Source organism: Paralichthys olivaceus, chromosome 19 (genome assembly GCF_024713975.1).
Source record: "Paralichthys olivaceus isolate ysfri-2021 chromosome 19, ASM2471397v2, whole genome shotgun sequence".
Lineage (NCBI taxonomy): Eukaryota > Metazoa > Chordata > Actinopteri > Pleuronectiformes > Paralichthyidae > Paralichthys > Paralichthys olivaceus.
The window spans coordinates 15301457-15320474 of NC_091111.1; the positions used below are offsets into that span (position 1 = coordinate 15301457).

Here is a 19018-nt window from a genome sequence, read left to right on the forward strand (position 1 = left end):
ATCCTCCAGGTGTGTTTCTTAAAATACACCTGCTTTTTTCATCTAGATCAATGAGTTGATAACCTTGGAAATTGGCAAAAATGTCAAGAAATGCGTATCTCACTCACAATATTAGAGCAAGTAAAAAAAAAATCCTGGATCTGCATCCATACTGAAATTTAATGGGTTCTTTCTTGGCCCACGTCCCATTCCCTCTCCAAGTTACATGAAAATCCATTCCATAGTTTTTACGTAATCCTGCTGACAAGCAAACCAACAAATAAAGAGGGGAAATCATAATCTCCTTGGTCGGGTAAAGAACATCTATATGTGTAGGATGTGTCACTGCAGGTGTAAGAAAGATTTTTGAAGTTCAAATAATCGTGTAGAGAAAAGGTTGGTAAATATTGTGAGTTTTCTCATTAAAAACCGTTTCAGCTGATGAGAAGATAATGAAAATTAGATCTAAGGTGGTAATGAACAGTTTTTGGAGGATATGTTTATGTGTAGACGTCCGTTCGATCACATATTCATGCTTATCTCTAACTATCAAGTAAACCCGATAATAACCCACATCCTCCCTCTGTCACTTCTGACCAACTGTTTGTCATTACATGTTTTCTGTGGCAGGTTGAGGTCATTTCCAAAACAAACACGAGAAAAAACAGTAGCTGCTGTTTGTTTTGCTTCTGCAAATGTAGTCGAGTGTAACGAAATCATTGAAGTAACGGCTTTAATTCAAACCATGTGCTAAAACCAGGTTGATCCTATAACTTAACAAAAGTGCTGCTTGGGATTTGAAAAATGAGGCTGTGTGAATGCACGATATCTGTGTAAAAAGTGTAAATTATGAAAGTTTCAAATGATCCGGACAGACTTTTTGTGACACACATCACTGTTTCTGATGTAATGTGTATTCTTTGTTGTTGAGATTCTGTTGTGAATGGGTTCAGTTATTAGCAGGTTGTGCGTTTTATCACCGACACCTCAGCGAGCTTCATTTCCCCTCTCGTGCTGATAAACGTAGCGAGATGATCGAGTGCCCCCACTTCCCCCCAGATCAAATATTTGCCCCGGTCATCGGGGGGGGGGGCGGACACGGGAAACATGAAGGCTTTTAAGTGTTTGATGGGGGTTGGGAGGGGTTCAAGGGTCAGGGCCACTAATGACAACGTGCTGAGGAGTGCCGGGATGTCAGCGTCACGAGAGCGGCTCCGTTGGTGGTTTTCATCGGCGTGTTTGCAAGTTTGTTTTTCTTTCCTCTCCTTCGCTCAGCTCTTCTTGCTCCTTTTCCTCTCCCCTCTTTCTTCTTTGGTGTACACGCGTCCTGTCGGGTTACCTCCATCTGAGCTGATCTGGCCCAGCTTTGTCCACTTAGCATTTCCTGTGTGTAAAAAGCTACTTAATGGCACCACGCCACATGGTGACTGCCATCTCCCTCACGCTCACCCCGAACACACACCCTTTTTTCTCTGAACGTGAGCACGATCCGTGGTGATTGGCTCCGTGTGGGCCACCTCTGATTTAAAGCATCCCATAATTAGCCCCTCCATAGCTGGTGGGTCTCCTCTCCACTTCCCCATCCCCTCATGTTACAGCTTCCTGTATTGATTGCTGGGCCTGGTGATGACGAGGGCCTGGCCAATGAAAAGGAGAGCTATTTCTATCCAGGATGTTGGCGTCCGTATTGATCGCTGGCTCCTTCCTACACACACGCACACACACAGAGAGAGAGAGAGAGAGAGGGCTATAGGAAGATATTTATTACATATGAGAAAACCGGAAAGAAAAGTCAAGCAATACTAGAGTTGGTGTCCATTTTGTTGGTTCAGTTTCTTCAGTTCTGTAGGATGTGTTAGTGGTGGCTCTGTGTTGCACTGCAGAGAGCTGGTGTGGTCCTCCACTTGGGCAGGGGGTGGTGCTGGGATGGTTACACCGCTGACCCTCGGGATTTCTGCCGCTGACCTGTGGGGCTCCTTATCAAATGGGGGTTTTGTGCCCAGGCTCCCCTAAAGTCCAGCCACTGATCAGGAGTTGCTCCTCCACTGGAGCTGAACAGAATGTGCTGGAGGCATTTCCATGAACCACTGGCCGCCGCCCCCCTTCCCCGAACGAGCCCCCTCATCCCGCTATAACACCCCCCTGCTCCAGGCCACTCCTCCATTTTGTCTTCTCCCTCCCTCTCTCTCTCTCTCTCTCTCTGTGACGTTCCTTCTCTCAAGCGGTGCCCTTTCCTGACCTCCGGACGTAAAGTGAAACGGGTCAGGACACCCGCCAGGTCACTTGAGAGGAGGAGACTCGGGTTGCAAGTTCTGATTTGTGGAGTTTATTTGTTTTGTTTATTCACACACACACACACACACACACACACACACACTCACATATGCACACACAGGTAAATACACATGATGCCTTTCATTACATAATTGAGCAGACTGAGCTGTCGTAAGCCCATGCTTCAGAAATTAAACTCTCAAGGACATGAAGGCATGAGTGTGATACCACATCCTATATGGAGAAGATCTGTGCGTGTGTGTGTGTGTGTGCATGCATGTGTGTGTTTTCCTGCATTTCTACAGAACAAAAGAGGTTGTGTGGTTTCCTCACTGGTGCATTGTGGGCTTTGAGGGGGTTGGAGAGGGGGTAGGGTGCTGAGACAACCACTCAACTTTGACCTGGAGAGACAAGCTGCTTGTATGAAGACAGGAGAGGAAGAGGAAGAGCTTGTGCTACCAGTCGATGATTATTCATCATTATTCAGAAAACATCATGGGGGATGGGTGCAATTTTTTCACATTTGCTTTTCACCAATTAACGCAGCAGGATCGTCTGTGACTGGGCCGGTCTAATCAGGGTAATCATAAAACCAATTTAGATCTGAACGTTCAAACAGCTTCAGGTTCTTGTGTTTTTTGTTAATGAAAAAATAGAAAAGCTTTGTTTTGTTTGAGAAATTAATAAATGATCCATCTTGAACCTCCAGGCATTTGAGATCAACTCTTATCTGTTGTTCACCTCCTCATCCCGTCTGTTTCCTTCCCTCCTCTTAACATCTGCTGTGCAAACTCTGTTGCCTTCCCTCCTTTTTCGTTCCCAGATCCCCATATTTTCCCCTCAAAGCCAAATCCAATACCCGAACGCACAAAATGAATGAGTCGTCCATCAGCAATTGACCAGAAACACAGTGGCCTTGGCTGTAGCCTTCAAAAACAGCAGGGAGAGAAAGACGAGGAATTCTGAGCCAGTGGAATGGAATCATTTTTGGCAAATGACTTGTATTGAAAAATTCAACACCAGTGATTTTTCTCCCTTTGTTTTAAAGTTGGGGAAATTGTCAAAGTGCATAAGTAATTTGAAAGAATAGTTTAAAATAAGTTTGATCTTAGAAGACACGGAAATATTAGTAAAATTTTAGAATATAAACAAAAAAAGTTTTTAATTAAATTTCACTCATTTGAAGCAGTTTCCTTCCTTGTGATGGATCTTTTTTAATTATACTTTATAGCTTAGTAACATTAATACTTAACATTGATTGAAAAAAAAGAAAATAATGAAAACATCTAAATATGCACATTACTTAAAACTTATTTGAAAAAAGACAAATTAATGTCCATGAGTTTCTTCTTTTTTCTTTAGGTTTAAGGATTTAAAATAATAATTATAGTTCACACAGTTGCAATGCGAGAATAATTGTACTAACCTTATTTTCACTTTAATAAAACATTGTCTTTTAAATAGTCTTTATGTATTAAACTAACATTTTATGTAAAAAGAGTTAATTTAGCAAACAAACTAATGCAATTGTTTTAAATATAGTATAATAAATATAACTAAATGTTTTAAATCGTATTGCATTGAAAAAGTTAAAATACTTAAAATATGTTTCTGATTCAGTAAATTCTTTTAGATTTAATTAATAAGAACTTGTAATTATATTGAGTTGAGGGTGTCAAGTAAGCTAATGCTTTTATTTCTATTACACTATAACTCCTTTTGATTATTTCTCTGAAAATAAGGATCAAACAAGGTTAAAAAAATCATTTAATTAAGTTTATTCTCATTAGACTCGTTTTTCAGTGACATACAATAAAACCAAAACTATTTAAAAATATATTTTTCACTCCCTTAGTTCAGTCTTTGTTGTCTCTGCAAATGACTTCAATTACCTCCAGGAAGCATTAAACAATCATTCTTTTCTTTCCCTCTTATTAAAAAAAAAAACCCTGTAGACAATTAATTAATAAAAGAGGTGAAAATACCTCGCATTTGTTTCTTACAAATCAAGAACAGTGTCACTTGGAAGACAGTAAAATATAAATTAGTTAATAAAATAAGATTTAAGGGCAGGTTTTAAAATGCTACTAGCAAGCGTGATAATCAGATTTCTAGACTCTTCTTAGTTTGAAATCAATTCACATGTTTTTGTCACTTTGCATTTTTATACATCACCGCTCTTTAAAATCTCGTACATATTCATTTACATCTATAAATAAAATACCTATAGATCACATTTAGCTTCCTGTAATTGCAGTCGTTGACACAGACGTTATAGAAAAAAATGCTGCTGAGCACATTTTCGCTCCTTCCTCTCTTTTCACATTTGATTCCCTCTGTTCATTTGTTCCTTTCTCTTTCTGTCTCCTACACATTAGTCTCTTTAGCCTTCAGCATGTATTCACAGACACCATGTATTATATATATCTAGAGAGAGGAGGGAGGAGTGGATGTATAGTAGGTAGCAGGTAGGTTTGCTGTGCACTCTGCACTTGTGTGGGTGTGTTTACCTATATGCCAAGATCTGCAGGGGTGGCTGCGATTCATGAAGGTCCAGGATCCAGCGCCTCTCAGCCGCCTATTCTGTGTGATCAACGAGACATAAATCATTGTTCAGTGGTTATGTAGAAACCAAATCAATAATTCCGATCATGTAGATAAGACAGATGGTGGAGGGGCTGATGGGAAATTATAGCACTGGTGGAAAAGACAACTCTTGTCTTTTTTTCCGCTGCAGAAAGAATAGGAAGTGGTGTTTCTGCGAAAGGTAGATAAAGGGAGCACAGCAAGTCCTTCTGTGCACAAGCTATCTCGACAGTTGGTGCAAACCACATACAGTTGATCCACCATGTTTGAAAATGACGTCTTCCTGTGTTCATCATGCTCGGCTTGTGTTTGCTGCAGCGACAAGCCTCCAGAGTAAACTAGCAAGTGTTGATAAGTCTCGACTCGTTATTTAGAGACAACGTGTTGATTTGATGGTTGTTTGTTCACTCACACAGCGTGAATGTTAAATTCAATCTGATGGATGTGGACATAAATAACATTGATGCTAAATTGAGTTGTCTCATTAAAAATATATATTTCAGCTCAAAACAGAGACTCTTTCACTCACTGGTTGAAACCCATTTATCTGTAAAGCATTCAGCCTTTATTGGTTCAGTTTATTATTTGAGGTAAAAATAAAAATACTCATGAATACAAGGGACAAGGTAGAAAACATACCACTGTGTATTTAAAGCCTTTAAACATTATGTCTTTTGAATTGACATGAATTCAATCGCAAATTATTCATCACTATTCAAGGACGTGTGGGTTTCTACGATCATTTAAATGACTGAGATATTGTTACTGCCATTACACTGAATTGTGTTCTTAGGACATTTTCTATTAGAATTCTTATTAAGTAAATTATCAATTAATCAATTTGACTCTAAAATGTCACTTTTGTTGCACTTTTAGCCTCTGGTGTGAATATATTGTCTATTTTTTTTCTCTCTGTTAAATAGATAATTGCTTTTTTCCCCCACAGAGCAAACTGGTGATGGAGGGCTTCCGCAGCTTAAAGGAAGGTGAGCAGGTGGAGTTCACCTATAAGAAGTCCTCTAAGGGCCTTGAGTCCCTGCGGGTGACTGGACCAGGTGGGGGACCCTGCTCAGGCAGCGAAAGGAGACCCAAGGGGAAGGTCCCACTCCAGAAACGCAAACCAAAGGGAGACCGGTGAGTGTGATGATTAAAAAAAATAAAAGAAGAAATGTGTTTTGATGTATTTCTGTTTCTGCAGGAATGTAGTAGATGGTGTGAGTGTTGGCGGCTGCATTTACAGAGCAGGGTAGTAGAAGACATGTTATACATATATCTCACTGCACCGAGCCGTTTGTGAGTGGGCTGAGATTATAGATTAAATCTATTCAATCTGCCCGAGCACATGCCTGTTGCTATGGTTATTGTGCACCATTATAAGGAATTGAATAGGGTACTTTGCCTGCCATTGCTGCTATTTTCAATCAATTTGCAAGCTTTTACATTAGAGATGGCTTCCTTAAAGGCATGGATTGGCTTTATATGCATCTCAATGTGGCAGTGGTTCAATTGTTTTGTCCTCAGCCACATCCTAAAGGGTGGTTTGCTGAAATGTGTCAGATGGAGCCATATGGAGCTCTTTGAAAATGCCCAGTGGTTGGAACACAGGAGGCAGACAGAGCATGCCCTCATTTGATGTATGGCAAACCCTACCAGGCAGAGCCGAGCGAGTACTGCGTCTGTTGTAGGAAGGCATCGCATGACAAAGAGGCTGCATTTTACTTTAAAATGTCAAGCTCTGTCATGGAAAAGCTACAGTGGGGCTACCCCTTGCCAACTAGTTTCTGTTGGAGGTGTGAAAAGAGATGCTTTAGTCTGAAAGGGGGAAACAGAATCTGGGGAGACGGCTCCCTGATTGTTTTACACAGCTGAATAATTCAGCTTATTTGAGTTAATTGATCCAGTGTTAGGTCAAGTGTCTCTACCCTGTGCCCCTGGATGGAGGGTGGATTGGATTCATATATGGCAGGTAGATATCATACGCCTTTTTGTGAGTACGCTGTGGGACATTTTCTGCTGCTCTGACCCCTGCTGGTCACTCTGTTATGCAACAAAACCATTGTGTGGTCCATTCTTTGCACTGGTGCTCCTCAGATCACAGCTTTCTCAAGTGTGTTTCATGTGCATGTGACTTGTGCAGGAGAATCAGCGGGTGTGCGAATAATAGGTGAAGACATTGATTATGAAAGTGGTGCATTTTGCAAAATCACAAATTAGTTCAAAAGTAGGATCTTTAAATCCAGTTGTTGAAGAAGATCTATTAAATGATTTTCTTGATTGTGCAAAAGTTAATTTTTTTAACAATTTTTTAAGAAAAAAATGCTGATTCTTATAGTGGTTTCTAATTTTTTAATTTAGTTAATCAATTAGTCATGTGGATTCTCAATAGCCATCAATACAAAATATCAAAGTCAAGCTTAACAGTTCTTAATTTATAAAACAGCTTTAAACATCAAGTTATTGATCAATGTGAAATAGTAACAGTTCATAGTCATAGGACATTTTTCTGGAGGGATCAATAAAGTTTTGACATCAAGTGCTGCATTATGTTCTCAATATTCTTTATTGCACAAATATTGTTACCGAGAAGAATTTAATTTAATTTATGATTGTATTAATTTCTGTAAATTTTGATAGTTTTCAGTCTGACACAAACACAACATTTTAATTAATTTAAAGATCATTAATCAAAGTATTTTTATTAAATTAATTTAGTTGTGAGCACACTTGCTAGTAGCATTTTAAAACCTGCCCTTAAATTTTATTTTATTAACAAATTTATAGTTAACTGTCTTCCAAGTGACACTGTTCTTGATTTGTAAGAAACAAATGCTGGATATTTTCACCTCTTTTATTAATTAATTGTCTACAGGGGTTTCTTTTTAATTAGAGGGAAAGAAAACAATGATTGTTCAATGCTTCCTGGAGGTAATTGAAGTCATTTGCAGAGAAAACAAAGATTGAACTAAACTTTAGAGTAAAAGCTGTTTTTTCTTATGTAGTGGCTGTAATTTGCTGACATACTTATTTACTGTGTAGGTGCTCTATCAAATCTGACTAATCTTAAAATCCTTCCCTACTGATTCATGAGCTTCAGCTGCTTTCCGCCTCTATGCCAAGACAACATGAGTTTGTTTGGCTGTTAATTTAAAATCAACAGGAAATAGAGATGTTTTACAATTTTCGATACTTCAAGTATTATTAAGAATTGAACAGAAGACCAACGATAAAACTAGAAAAGAGCATCTGACACCTAAAGCAGCAAAAACTGTCCATTTTATTTGAAATTGTGCCGGAACGACTGGTGGCATCGTGACAGGTGGAAATCTCTGCCTCCTTCGCTCATTTCATTGCTGCGCTTTCAGCACTCATGAGTTTCTTGTCAAAGTTAATAACATGGTGGAGTTTGGCATGCCACAGAGTGCCACTCACACTGCAAGAGCAATATTGTGTGCAATATCATACCGCCATCTAGTGGTGAATCCAGGCTGGAGCAGGTATTTTTGCAGGGCTGAGAATAGACCCTTCGAAGGTCTTTTCTAGCCACATGTATTTATTTTAATGGGAATAATAGATATTTACTTCCATTTATGAATTGTTATCTACAAATTTTATGATTCTGTTCATGAAAATTATGTGATGTTTTTAGAAAATATTAAACCCATGTCTTCTCTCTTCACTCCCCCCTGTAGCTGTTATAACTGTGGAGGTCTGGATCACCATGCCAAGGAGTGTGGCCTGCCCCCCCAGCCAAAGAAATGCCACTACTGCCAGAGCATTACGCACATGGTGGCTCAGTGTCCCCACAAGGCGCTGGCGCCCCCCACAGGCTCTCAGGACCAACATGCGTCTACCTCGGCCACCAGCCCAGGGACCGGGCCCTACCTCTGCCCCCACGAGGAGGAGGAGCGCTCCGGCTCATCTCCCCTGGAGGGCTCCTCCTCATCCCCAGAGGAGCCCCAAACACACCGCGGCCCCCGGACCCAGAGGTGGAGGAAATCCTGAAAACAACCCACAGAGGTGAACCCATCCACTGCTAATCCCCGACCCTTGTGTCTCCCCTCAATCAAGGATACCTGAACCCCCGCCCCCCCCATCTACCTCGCACCTGTGAAAAAAATGGGAGGTCTTAATTTCTTTACTTTTATTTTATTTGCTTTTAATTTTTTGATTTTCTAACCAGCGCAGCTATGGCAACGATCAATGGGGTACGGACGTGCGTGAATGTGTGTGACTGACTGACTTGCTGTCATCTGGTGCAGCTATGGCAACCACCGCTGGAATGGTGACTGCAGGGAATGACTGTTTTTCTTGTTTCAATCAGTGCAGCTGAAGAGTGACACAACGTGGTATGAATCTTTATTTTTTCTCTCCTTGTTTTCTCTTGCCCACTTGGACCTAAGTGTTGGCCATTTTTAATGCTTTTTCCTCACAGGCTTGGTCACATTTTATTTTTAAAGCCGCAAATTAATATCCTGTAGACCCAAATCATTCTGACAAAATCAGGATGCACGCTTTTAGCACACACGGTAGCTCATTTTACGAAGGATTAGAAGAAGACTCTTAAAAGCTGAAGACCCTCTCAGCGATAATCCAGACCCGCAGGATTGTTAGCTTGGCTTCTAAAGATCTCAAGGGAAACTTTATGGATCCCAGAGGGATTTTTTTTTTTTTTAAACAACACGTGAGCTGCTGCTCTTCAAACACTCACTACATACCTCTCTCTTACATGAAATAGACTGGACCAACTGATTGTCAAAAGAGCAAGCATGTGTGGTGCACGACTGACAGACTGTGTGTGTATGTGTGTGTGTGTATGTGTGTGTGTGTGTGTATGTGTGCATGCGCTCTGAGAGTAAGTAAAACTGTCAGACTGTTGCACCTCGTCTTCAGGTGCTGGTCAACACTATTAACCCTTCAGTTTCCTACTATGATAGATAAACACGCCTTTAGCAGAAAAAAACCCATCATATTATTACGTTAGATCTTATTTTTGATTCGAGGTAATGAATCGATTGTTAGATTTCCACTTATGATTGTTGTATAACTAGTTTTAAATAACTTACAGTTTATAAATCATAGTATATGTCATTAATATATACGTAAAGCCACAAGATATAATTGAAATTCTCTTAATTTTAAGTAATGCATATATAAGGAATTAGCTCTGACGTAGGTGACTAGCCGTGTATATTGCGTGGGATACTTTTTATTGTCGTGTGAAAACCTACAGCCCTCTCTCTCTCTCTCTCTCAGTTTAACCAGTCATCCACGACAAAGACAAACCTTTTTATATCGCCACGCCTTCTTATCAATAACTTCAAATAGACGATAATCACCTCAGACGCTGCACAAAGACTCGTCCTGTGTTACTGTGCGTGACAGCATCACAACAGCTGCTCTACTTATTTAACACGCCACCAATTCTTCCTCTTGGAAATGAATGTCACTGAACGTCAGGCCGTTTGCTCTCCCAGCTGTGTTACAGTAAGATCCAAACACCTGTTCCTCCTCCATCTGTGCCTACCATTTGTTAGTCAGCACCAGCCATGCGATGCTTATACCAGCCGCTGCCACCACCACCACCACCACCGCTGCTGCTGCGTCACGTTCCCTAGAGAGAGAGAGAGAGAGAGACAGAGAGATAAAGTGAGAGAGAGATGGCGTGCTGCTTTTGGTATAACTTGAATCCCAAGTATGGCTTTAGTGGCACTTATTTGTGACCTAACAACTCTTCTCTGACCATATTGAATGTGAAAAGAGCTCACCCGAAGCTGACTCCTCACAAAGTTTACGCTGGGTTGCTTTGGAGTTGTATCTTAATGTTCTGACAAATCAAATAACTTTGTATGATGATATCAAGCTTGTGTGTTTTAAAAAAAACAAAACAAAGCTCTACGTAGACAACCAACTTCTTTTGGTATATTTCTATACCAAAGAGTTTGGCTTTATTTTTTTGAAGGCATTTAACGTTAAGACGTGCTGACGCGGTTGCTATGTTTTTTATGTTTATGTACAGCTTTTTGAATGTGTGCGTGCGTTAAAATCGAATCTCAACAATGCAGCATGACAGAAAAAAAAAATGAATGACCAAACTACAGAAGGAGCACAGGCCATGCTCAAACCTCTATTGAAACAACATCTTTTTTTTGTATGATGTATTTCTACATTTTTACACAGAATTCCTCTCAGGATGATGAACTGTTCTCAGGGAATTAACCAAAAAAATGTATTGTATTCTTTTGGGAATCATCCACTGACTGACTCCGCAAACTCTGTTAAGCAATGGTGACGAGACGTATGTAACCAGTTCATGTACAGATATTAGCAACTACCTCTTGAGTTATACATAGTTGTGCATTTCTTTTTTTGTTTTGTATATTTTTTGATGAGCTTGTACGGTAAACAGTGGGTCTCTGTTGTACTGAGGTGTTGTGTGAGACGTTCCCTAGTGTTGCCACAGACTCCCTGGTCTTCCTTCCCAGATTTGATGAGTTACTTTCTTCTTCTTTTTACTGCAAAAACTCTTTTTTTTTGTTTACAGCAAAAGCCTACCTCATACGCGCTATTCTTTCACAAACTCTTTACCTCCTCCCAGCCCCCTCTACCTCCACCATGCAGTCGTTTGTTAATTGAATTGCCACTCGTCGCACTAGAGTTTCACGGCATTTTCAACGAATCAGCTCTTGAAGCGGCTCATCCCTCGTTACTCCAAATATATCTTACAATCAAAAGGCCTTTTTTGAAGGTTTTTACACAAGTTTTCAGAATGGGCATGTTTGCCTCACACATCCAGGGTGAAGTTTTATCTGCCAGCTTCGTGTTATACTGTGGGTGCACCCTCATCACGTAGCTACAGACAGCCAGTGAGTTTACCTCAGTTTGTTGGGCTAGCGATAGACATTGGTAAATATGAAATATTTTACATTTCTGTGTGAACACATATTTGAAAAGACATGGACTGTTGTTTTTAGTTTGTACGTTTTTTTATCATAACTGTTTTTTGTAACCACTTGATATGCTGGGCCTAAGGTGGAGAAGAATAGGATTGTACTTCACACAAGGAGTGCCTATCTCTATGTTTTGTTTGTCTGACCCGATTACCAAATAGATATTTTCTTCTTTTTGGGCTCAATGGTCACGGCCTTCCTTTTTTCTTTTAACGGCCCCAGATAATCAGATGTTATATGTGGTTTGGAGATGATGCCCCTTCTTGTTGCAATTTGTATTTAGAGCGGCATTGTTAACATTTAACATGAAATCAGTAGATTTTTGTACTAATGGTGACATTGCATAGACGTCATTCTTTAAAAAAAGATTGATGAAGATGAATATTATTACTTTTTAAAAAACTAACTCATGAGATTAAAGATTGATTTTTTTTTTTTTGCTTATGACCGCAGTATTACAGTTGAGAGAATTCCTATGGAGTATTGCCAGTTATGAACAAAATACACAACCACAGTCAAATATAGTAATATTATTGTTCTTAGTAGCTTTATATTTTCTTCCAATCAATGTAACTACTGATTGATCTCTTGTTAATTGTCCTGTTCAGTATTCAACGCAGCCAAGGAAATAACCCCCTTAAGTTAGAAATAATTAAAAGGCTCGTCGAGGCTGCATGTAGGATAACAAATTGGTGTTTTTAATATTTTCCCACTCTTACTTATTAATCATGCAAACATGAGACGACACATGCAAAGAGTCCCAACCATGCAATCATCACAAATGTTGCATACGGTTTTACCCAAGATCGAACATTTGCAAACACGCATGAACCAGTTTCTCAGCAAAACCCTGAACAATGAACATGGTGTGTCAGATATACTGTAATATGCCATAACAGAATATACTGAGAATTAAAATCAGTATACTTACAAACTTAATTTTTGAAATTCATACCAATCTGAGACTCACCTCTGCCCCTCCGCGATGGTAGAGAGGGACAAGAAACTGGGATAACTCATAAAACTGTTTGAATCTTTCATGAAATAAGGGTTTCTGTGTCGTTGTGTTTCTTTTCTAAAAAGGTAATTCATGCTTGATATCTTTGTGTTCTCATGATCCAGTATTTAAAGTTGATTCTTTTTATTTTTGTTGCTGTCCTGTGAAAACCATGCATCTCCAAATTTTAAGAAAATGTTTTAAAATTTTGGGAAAAGGCTAAATCATCGTCACGTTTATCCACATCTGTCAGTCTGTGAAATCTTAGCTTCACTTTACTCCTTATTATTGCAACACTACAGATTTAAAATTAGCAGAGATGCTAGCTTCTTAATGAACAAGTGAAAGAAATGCTTTTCTTACCTTTGTTTAGAGTCCAACTTGCTGTTTCCAGACCTTGTGCTAAGCTAAGCTAACCAGTTGCTGGCACAACTCAAGTCCCAGTTATTTGCTTCTTGTTTATTAGCATACTTTCACCAATCCTAAGACTGAGCTAGGCTAGCTGTTTCCCCTTGGTTCCAGTCTATTTGCTAAGCTAAGCTATCCACCTGGTGGCAAAACATTAGCCCTAGTGCTAGACAGAGCTACGCTAGCAGTTATCCTTGGCCTCCTGTCTCTGCGCTAAACTAAGCTAACCAGCTGTTGTCCATTAGTATGCATTCCCTAATGCTAGACAGAGCTAAGTTAGCTGTTTCTTTTTTGTGCTAAGCTAAGTCAACCCACCTCTGGCATAACATGAATTTCTTGTTTTTACACATTCAGTTTGAAACTTCCAAATCACAAAATCTGGAAATACAAGGTTTCCATCAGACGGCAATTAAAATAAATGTGTATGTGTAATTGAAGGAAAAGTCTGTTTTCAGTGAATAAAAACAAGCACATCTGGTCCAAAGACTACAGAAGACCCAAGAATAGTATAAACTATAGGCCTACATTCATATAATGAATATAAAAACCTCAATGATCCTTAACCACGTATCAAAAGCCTTTGGAGACGGACAGGATGTATCACGCCATGATCCCAGATGACTGAAGTTCACATACCTCAACTGCTCTGTGCTTTGCCTTGACTGGAGAACAATGTGTTGTAGGGGATGATGATTACTGTTTTTTTTAACTGTATTATGTTGGATTCTTATTGTGTTTATGTAAATGAAATCATACTGGACCGTTGGACCTCTAAAGGACCTCTAAATCCAACCAAGGCAGTTTAAAGTGCAGATACCTCCTTGTATTGACTCGTAACCTCGCAGGTCTCATGTTTGTCCGTGTTCTTACTCTCTACATCAAGGCCAGAGGGAGTCTTCTGAGCTCGTTTCCTCTGGAGTACGTCTAGAGCCAAGCACTGATTGCTTTTGAATGGGGAAATGTTCTTCTATGTGCATATCACTCATTATTTTAGCCCCAATATAAGTGTACTGCCTTTTTTAATCTCTGTGAATCTTGGATTGGATTTTTAAAATATGTCTTAAATGTTTTACTTGATTGGAAAATAAACATATTATATTGGCATTAAAGTATGTATAATTTCCTACTAGACATTAGAGTGGTAAGATGTTTGCTTCTTTTCTATGGGATTCAGATTTAAACATTCACTCTCACACACATTTGCACACAAACCTGTTTTTCATTTTGCTTACTATAATTAAACCATTAACCCTTAACACATGAAGAGCAGTTTTCTAATCGAGTGTAACTCAGTCTATCAATCTATCCATTCATCCATCTATATATACACACACACACAAACATATATATATATATATGACAGGTGAGTCTTGGAACTTTACTATGTTAGGGATATAACCATCTTAAAACTACATGGAAAATGATGCGTTACCATAGAAGCATTGTTTCTGAAAAATCAAAAGAGCATTTTTAAGGTGTCACAATATTCTGACCAGATTTCAAGTTCATCTGTTGAACCTGCTGCAGGAGAAAAGGTCAAAAGATAAAAAAAAAAAAAAAAATTCTGTTCCCAGTAGGTGGCGCTGTGTCCTAGTCTGACGTTTGGCCTGTAGCTGTCTTCAGGCCTGAACTCAGACATGAGAAAGATCTGATGATGTGACATCTGATGACAGAAGAAAAATGTATTTTCCTTTATTCCGTCCGTTCTCAACTCCGCTCACTAGGGGGAAACCTGGTGCTGTTGTATCCTCGCTCCCCCTCAGGCCTGTGAAGGACACAGCCAGAGCAGATTAATCACCTCAACACATCTGACTCACCAAACACACTGGTGTTCCTTCACAGCCGTCTCTCTATTCTCCTGCTTCTCTTTAATGGCCCAGTGCCTTGCTTTTTATAACCAGCTGTCTCTCTCACTGTCTTCCTCCTCAGCACATCCAGGCTTGAGGGGGTCCATTAAATCCACGCTCTTTGTTTACAGTTTCCCTTTGTTGCCCACCATCATTTCCCTATACTGCTCTCCCCCTTTTTTTCTCCCCGTGTACCATCTCTGGAGATGGCTTCGTCAAGGTCAGCTATTTTTTACAGCTTGTGAGATTGGAGGTATCACAGGGAAGCGGCGATAAGAAGAAGAAGAGGAGGAGGAAGGTTGGGGAGAAAGGATGGAGAGAACCAAAGAATAAATACTGCCGTGCCTTTGCTGCAAACAGTAAGAGGGGTGTGTTTGCACAATGTCAAAGGCAGTGAGCAGGCCGAGGAGATGAGAGGGGTACATTTCTTCTCCGTCTTTCTCTCTGTCGTCCTATTCCTCATTCCTAAACTGCGTGTTGACCTTTGTAGTACCGCCTCCAGGCTGTATGCTTTAACCTTTCCAGTGAGAGAGAGGGGGCCCCTGCGCTGGGAATACAAGATAAATCACAACTGCTGTCTGCTAATGCGACAGACAACAAGACACACCGGCACGCAGGAGGCACCGTCAAAAGCTTTGTATACCTCCTTGGCTGTGCCTCCATGAAGATGTTCACACCATTGGCGCACTGGGCTACTACTTCTACAAGTGCACCCCGCATTATTCGTCCTTCATTAGAATGCACTATGGGTGATGATGGCCATGAGTGTGTTTTGGGGTATTCTTTTTTTCTTGAGTAAAACACAGGGGTCATTAAGAGTCATTTCTGGTCAATTTTGTATGATCAACCATGCTCCAGAGAAAGACAGGAGAGAAAAAAATCCAATTTACTTTCTGTGCATTGGGAATTCATGTTGAAAGAGATCAAAGGGGACAGACAAAGAGATGAGAGGATCGACATCTTCTCATCTCCATTTGGCTCCCTATGAGAGGGGGAAAATTACTTTAAAGCTGCTGCCTTGATGAAAGAAAAAGGGCCTTATGCCTGATGTATTTCTCCAGAGGTGGAATCAACACTATGAATGACTCAAAGGCAGAGAATGAGAGAGAGGGGGGGGGGGGGGGAGAAAGGACGGGGCAGGAGGGAGAAATGGAACATTTGTATGAAAGAACCTAATGGGGTATTTTGGTGAAGAACGAGAGTGCTATTTGACAGCAGTGAACAAAACAGCGATTCCCCTGTCAGGAGATGTGACTTTAGTTCCAAACTCAACGGCATCATTTCACAGTGTGTGCATTTTATAAAAATCGCAGCAGATATCATCAGAAGTTGTTCATACACGGTATCAATCAGGGGGATTTTATCAGACGGAGCATCCATCTGAAATGTGATTTTGTCTCATATCCTCCACGCTCTCCTCAGAACAAGTGTGGAAAACAGGTCCTGGAAATGAAATAGCCTCCGAACGCCCCATTAGTTTCTCTCACCCCTCTCAGTCCCAGAGACAACCAGCGCCGTCATTTTTCTGACAGAGCTGTCAAAGCATCGAGCCAACCACCCTAGTTACACATAAAGCAAATAGAAATGAAAACATTGTCAGTGAAAAGACTCATGGGGTAACGGAGACGCCAGGAGCAGGGTGAATCACTTAGCAAGCTGTGCGCCTCCATTCTGCAGCTGCCACCCACCACAACACATCTGCCACTGCAAAGAATAAAAAAAAATTAAAAAAACACTCGGGTAGAAAACCACATCCAAATGAATGGTTATGTGACACAAAGGATCACTTCGTCAAATTGAAATTCATTTGCAGCCAAAACAGGGTTTGTCCCCCCGGGTACACGTGTGTGACCGGAGAAACCCGCCTACAGGTGGCAAATGGCGGGAGACTCGACATGCAAACACACATATAGACACTTAGCAGCAGTAAAACCATTACATATCTTTGTGTGTGGCCGGTGGTTCTTCAAATATGCCTCCCTGTGCTATCTCTGGGCGGACACATGGCACTGCTGGGCAAGATCCTCATGCGTATCAAATCATCACTTTTCTACTATCGACACCAGCCCGGCTCAGCCAGCCACTGCAATTCCCCTTTTTATTGCACTTCCCCAGGATTTCGTATTATACATGCTGAACTTCACAGACAGGAGAGCTGAAAATGTTGAGAGTCGGGGAATCGTCTACCGCAGGCGGAATATTGCACCAATGATTGCTACTGGCTTTGTTGATGTGAGCCACACAGAAACAAATGATTGAATTATTTATGCAGACCATGGCAGGAGTGATTGCTTTACACCGAGGGGAGGTGAATAAAGACATGTTGAATATTAAATGAACATAGTTTAGCTGTAAAAAAAAAAAAGTACTTTTGCACTCAGTACTTTAATTCACTTTTTGCTGAAATGTCTATTTTGCAAATATATTATTCTAATTTAGCATTCATTATGAATAAGTCAATAAAATACTTTTCCTGTTAAAGTTTTGGTCCATTTTCCTGTATTTTGCACTGATTTAAAATTGATAATATTCACTGAAAAAAGAAGAAAGTAATTCTTCTTCTTCAATTGGCAACACAAAAACGACTTGTGTTCTTTATTTTTCATTTTCTGCAGAATTAAGTTAACAAGAATAAAAGATTATAGCACCGAGCTAAATGTTAATCCCAACATGCCAATATGCTCACAGTGCTAACATATATGATCTCGACCATGTCAACCATCTTTGCCGGTAATCACTAAACACAAATTGCAGCCGAGGCTCATGGGAACGAGAGTGATTTAACGTGTGTTTGGTTTAGACTCATTAAAGATCTGACCTGATACTAAGTGAAAAGTCACCTAATGTCATGGAAATCCATCCAATATCCTGCTGGTGGCGCCAGAGTAAAGTCAGGTTACTCCGAAGCTTCATTCCCATGGGAACACGAGATGTCCGTCCGTCCGTCCAATGGCTGACGAGATACTGTTACTTGTCTGGAATGACCAACATTACCATCAACAGAGTTGCAGCTGATAAAACATTTTATAGATACAATGACCTGTCAGGTCACGTCTGACATGTCTGTTTTATGGTTAATCAAGGAAATGAAATGTTGCAAATCAATGTTATTTGTCATATTGATGCAAAAATAATACAAAAAACCCGCTCCTCTCCTTGATTTGTGCCATTTTTCTTAAAGATTCTAAGAAAATAAAGATCACTAGTATAAACTATGGTAAAACCTCTGATGATATTTATTCTATCTCCCACCCTTACTGTACATAATGACTTTACAAGTGCATATACTTCTTCTTCTTGTTCCACTGAGAAAGATCAAAGTGGGTCGACATGATTCTTACTCTGTAATCCTGAATTATTAAACTCACTGGGAAATGAGCTGAGGAATACATTTCCTCCTTCCCCGAACCTTCCTTGGCAGGTGCTATTACCCTCTAATATCTGTATGACAAACCAAAGTCACATTCAGAAAGCAATTTTCTGTCCACAACGCAATCTCAGCCATTAATTGCCTAATGAACAAGATGTTATCTAAGGATACCTTTCCAACGACCACTTAGGAAAAGAAGGAAGAAGACTTAATATGATGGAAATAAGTGTGACAGACTAAACGGCCCCTGCTGAACGCACCGACGCATGCTCTGACCTTCCCTGTCAATCTGGAGGGCAGACAGGGTGGCCATTTATGTTGTGGCGGCAGAGGTCGGCCCGCAGAAACAGTTTTCATCATTACCCGCAGAAGAAACAAAAAGCTGGAGTTGTCTGACCGCCCGCTGTCGTCTGTGGGAGGAAAATAACAATAAAAAATGAAAAAAATCGGAGAGTCAGAAGGTTTGTGCAGTCTCCTGCGTATCATTGTGACTTCTATATACTTACAGTCATCTAGATTCCCGATTTCTGAGTGTGTGGTCCCGGCACACAGCCAGGTGGATAGATGCACCCAACAGCCAGTCAGGAAAAAACAGCTGCCCAAACATACT

At 40.3% G+C, this 19018-nt stretch overlaps 1 protein-coding gene and 1 long non-coding RNA gene across 3 annotated transcripts in view; one reads left to right on the forward strand and one right to left on the reverse strand.

Annotated features, from left to right (window-relative positions):
• lin28b (lin-28 homolog B (C. elegans)) overlaps window positions 1-14300 on the forward strand; it is a 28090-nt gene extending 13790 nt beyond the window's left edge. For both annotated transcript variants that reach the window (XM_020097712.2, XM_020097711.2), the window contains exons 3-4: window positions 5786-5973; window positions 8529-14300. In XM_020097712.2, coding sequence (XP_019953271.1) covers window positions 5786-5973; window positions 8529-8841 — 501 coding nt within the window. In that variant the 3' untranslated portion in view covers window positions 8842-14300. The remainder of the gene's footprint in view (window positions 1-5785; window positions 5974-8528) is intronic.
• A 255-nt stretch (window positions 14301-14555) lies between these two features.
• Window positions 14556-16141, reverse strand: LOC138405597 (uncharacterized). The gene is made up of 2 exons (XR_011239394.1): window positions 15682-16141; window positions 14556-15585 (listed from the first exon to the last, which is right to left on the reverse strand). It is a non-coding gene; the product is annotated as an uncharacterized lncRNA (long non-coding RNA).
• Between the last annotated feature and the right edge of the window lie 2877 nt (window positions 16142-19018).